Consider the following 3,371-nt stretch of genomic DNA (forward strand, 5'->3'; position numbering starts at 1 on the left):
CACAACACAACTGCTTGCAACACACTATCGGTATGTATAGCACATGCATTTCAGGCTTGATGTATGTGACATCTGCCATACATATGCCTTCATGAGATTAGACTAAATCTGATCTTACAAACTGAGAGGATTATGGAATATAGCCACACTTATAAACTAAGAGAAGTTTGACAAAAACACTGACAACTTCTTCAGAGGTTAAAAGTTCAATTTAAGGAGAGCACATCCAATTATAATTTACAAACATGAAAACTAGTCTAAAATAAGAAGAGAAACACATACATACCTACGTTACAATGCACCACAGTTTCTCACACTTATTTATGGTGAGTACACCGTATCTTGCTGCAAGCTCTCTTCTCGAGAAAGGAAGCGAGAAGCTGGTGGCAATATAGATGCACTATGCCATGGCTGAACAAAATCAAAGAACGTTACCGCTGCAAGAACTTGAGTTTATATTCATGACCATCGAAACTAATCGTAATTTTTTTGTTGTCAGCCAGCTGATCACTATCTATAGTGAGTTTGGTGTCAGTGCTTGTCTTCTTCCCATTGGTCTTGCTTTGTTGGGAGTCGGAAGTCTGCGGATTGCCTGACTCTCCATTTGTTTCTTTCCCACCAACACTACCTTCCTCCTCAACTGCATAAGCTAACATTTTAAAGAAGGTGTGCTGCAGTGGGGACACCTCTACGTGACTGTTGCCTGGGATCTTGTACCGTGTGTTACCATAGGCAGCCCCCACTTTGTCCCTTAGGTAAAGTGTCTGGTTTGTCTCATTCACCAATACTGTTGCCTGTGATGTGAAACCTCCTGTCTTGGCCTTTACAAAACCACCTTCCTTGGCTCCAACACTAGCATCCTTGTCGCTAGGACTCCCGCCTTTACCTCCTGCCATCAATAGTTCCAGTGTTTCAGTCCTCGTGAAGAAAGCTGAAGAGAATTTTTTTACGGCCACAAGGAGTTCCTTAGGAAAAAGCTTCTCTAGCCCATTGTACCAGTTTTCAGCACCTAATTTGAAGTTGATTTCTCTTGCTCCATATCTCTTGTCCACACATTGCTCTTGCTGTTCCCAGCAAGACATTCTCATAGGCCTTTGGATTTAGGCACCAGATTCTCCCATCACAAGCATGCACCTACCCTACCCACTTCTCTATACAATCAATGGCCCTCTCCCTTTATCAATAAATCTCATGAAGGCATGTACCTGACCTAGACCAGCCTGTACAATGCACCAAAAGGGCTCACAATGGCATGTATCTTACCTTCACTTACCTTGTTCCAATAGTCATGGCTCGTGTAGCATTAAAAAACTATCTGCTAAAGCATGCTAAGAAGTTCACTTCAACGAGCTGATTCAGGATAAGCACGTGTGAAAATTTAGAACTAAAATTCCACAAAATATTCAAATGTGTAAATTTGGATGTATGTTTGAGAATTAGAAGGTGAAATTACACTAAACCCAGGTACGGCTGGGGCATGCCCCTCCTCCTCCTCTTTTGGTGTGGTCAGATTTCGCAAAACCCAAAACAGGCACATCAAAATCTATCCTAAGAATGGCATAATAGCTGAAATGGGGTTCCAGGCGAAAGCCCCACTTAGATCCCAGAGATATATGGAATCCTTTCTGCCTCCCCAACGCGCGCGCGCACACACACACACACAGAGGAATAAACCAACATGCTTCTGTGATAATAAGAAAAATAAGACAATTAGGATTTTTGTGAAGAGGTGTGTACCTTTGCTGGAAAACAAGAGAGATTTCCACATAGTGTGTGACAAGCAGAAAGATTTGCAAAATGGCGTAATATGTAAGAAGCTACCAAGGAGAAGAAGCAGGTCGACCTAGAAAATGAGGTCCCTTTTTGAGAGTCGAGTCCACACGTCCGGGGGTCGGGCAGCAGGCCACGGCAATACACTCACCGTGTGAACCTTGAAGAAGAACAGCAAGTCGGACAATGTGAGATTTCCATCCACAACTTCAACATCTATCTCCACTTAATGCATAATAAAAACCACCCTCGTAGATTTCCCTATGAGACACTTTCAAGGCAAAATACAAATCCGACGTTACTTTGCAAAAGTACCACGTTGCCAAAGATTTTGGCTTTCAGGAGACTCTTGCTCCTACATTCGTTGTAGGTTAACCACAATCCGCACTGTCCTTGCATTGGTGGTGGCAGAGATTGGTCGCTTGTAAAACTTTCTTTTCTCAACAAGAATCTCGAGGAGGAGCTATATGTGGAGCAACCCGAGAATTCCAAAAGCAAAGTTTCCAGGTTACGAAAGGCACTATATGGGCTAAAATAGGCCCTAAAGTATGGTACCAAAGGAGCAGCCAGGATTCACTCCCGATTCTAAAAGCAAAGTTTGTTGGTTACTAAATTCACTCTATGGACTGAAATAGGCCCCACAAGCATGGTAAAGGTTTGATGCTTATTTTGTGAGTTTTGGTCACTTCTATAGTCCTTTAGATGCACATTTGTATGCCTTTAATGATTAGGGAAAGCATATGGTCATTGTTCTCTATGTAGATGACCTCATCTTCACATTACATGGCAGATATGAAGAGTAGATTTTGAAACATGACTAATCTTGGGCGTATGCATATCATTGTTTTGGTGAGGATTGAAGTCTGGCAAAAGCTAGGTAACATCTTCATCTCTCAATAGAAATATATAGGTGAGACACTCAAGGTATTTGGCATACCACCAATGCAAGGTAGTTTGTATTTCAATGGTGTGGTCCAAGCTATCTATTCAAGACACTTCAGACCTTGTGGATGACATCTTACACAAGTAGCTATCCATTCAAGACACTCAAACCTTGTGGGTGAGACCTTATACAAGAAGTTAGCCGGTAGTCTTGTCTTCTTATATCTTCTTATAGGGGGGAATTTTTTGGCGAGCATTTTCCAATGAGCAATTCCTCCAAAATGGCGAGCGTTTTTTCTCTCTCTACTCTATCTCTACTCACTCCCTCATTCTCGCACTCTCTCCCTAGGACCCTCTTTCATTCTCTCTCTCAATCTCACTCTTACATCCATGCTCTCCCTCTCTCTTTAAACCCCCCTGTCTTATTTTCTATCTCTTTACACCCCTATGCTAACTCCTTATCTCTTGATGCAACTCAAAATTAATATACAAGGTACAAGATACACCCCTCCCCTCTCTCTCCCTCTCTCCATGCATGAAACAATTACAATAGATTATGTCATGCAAATTACAATTGATGATTCAAAATATCAATTTAAACCCTCAATATATAACAATTACAATAGACAATGTCATGCAAACTACAATTGATGATTCAAAATATCAATATAAACCCTCCATTACTAGAGTCTCATTCATACAATGTCAAAAGAATATGC

At 41.4% G+C, this 3,371-nt stretch overlaps 1 protein-coding gene across 1 annotated transcript; it reads right to left on the reverse strand.

Moving 5' to 3' along the window:
- Positions 1–232: 232 nt before the first annotated feature.
- LOC147625108 (uncharacterized) lies at positions 233–1,978 on the reverse strand. Its single transcript, XM_086818371.1, has 2 exons — positions 1,738–1,978; positions 233–889 (listed from the first exon to the last, which is right to left on the reverse strand). The coding sequence occupies exons 1-2, from the start codon at positions 1,766–1,768 to the stop codon at positions 432–434; spliced, it is 489 nt and encodes a 162-aa protein (XP_086674497.1). The 5' UTR covers positions 1,769–1,978; the 3' UTR covers positions 233–431.
- Between the last annotated feature and the right edge of the window lie 1,393 nt (positions 1,979–3,371).

The sequence above is a fragment of the Cibotium barometz genome, chromosome 24 (genome assembly GCF_041138505.1).
Source record: "Cibotium barometz isolate CiBa-2024 chromosome 24, ASM4113850v1, whole genome shotgun sequence".
Classification (NCBI taxonomy): domain Eukaryota; kingdom Viridiplantae; phylum Streptophyta; class Polypodiopsida; order Cyatheales; family Cibotiaceae; genus Cibotium; species Cibotium barometz.

Excerpts from the sequence above, each read along its gene's own strand:
- LOC147625108 (XM_086818371.1), bottom strand. The coding sequence starts at position 1,768 with ATGTGGAAATCTCTCTTGTTTTCCAGCAAAG. Across the intron at positions 890-1,737 it reads TCTCTTGTTTTCCAGCAAAG|GAGGTAAAGGCGGGAGTCCT; the intron begins GTACACACCTCT and ends TATTGATGGCAG.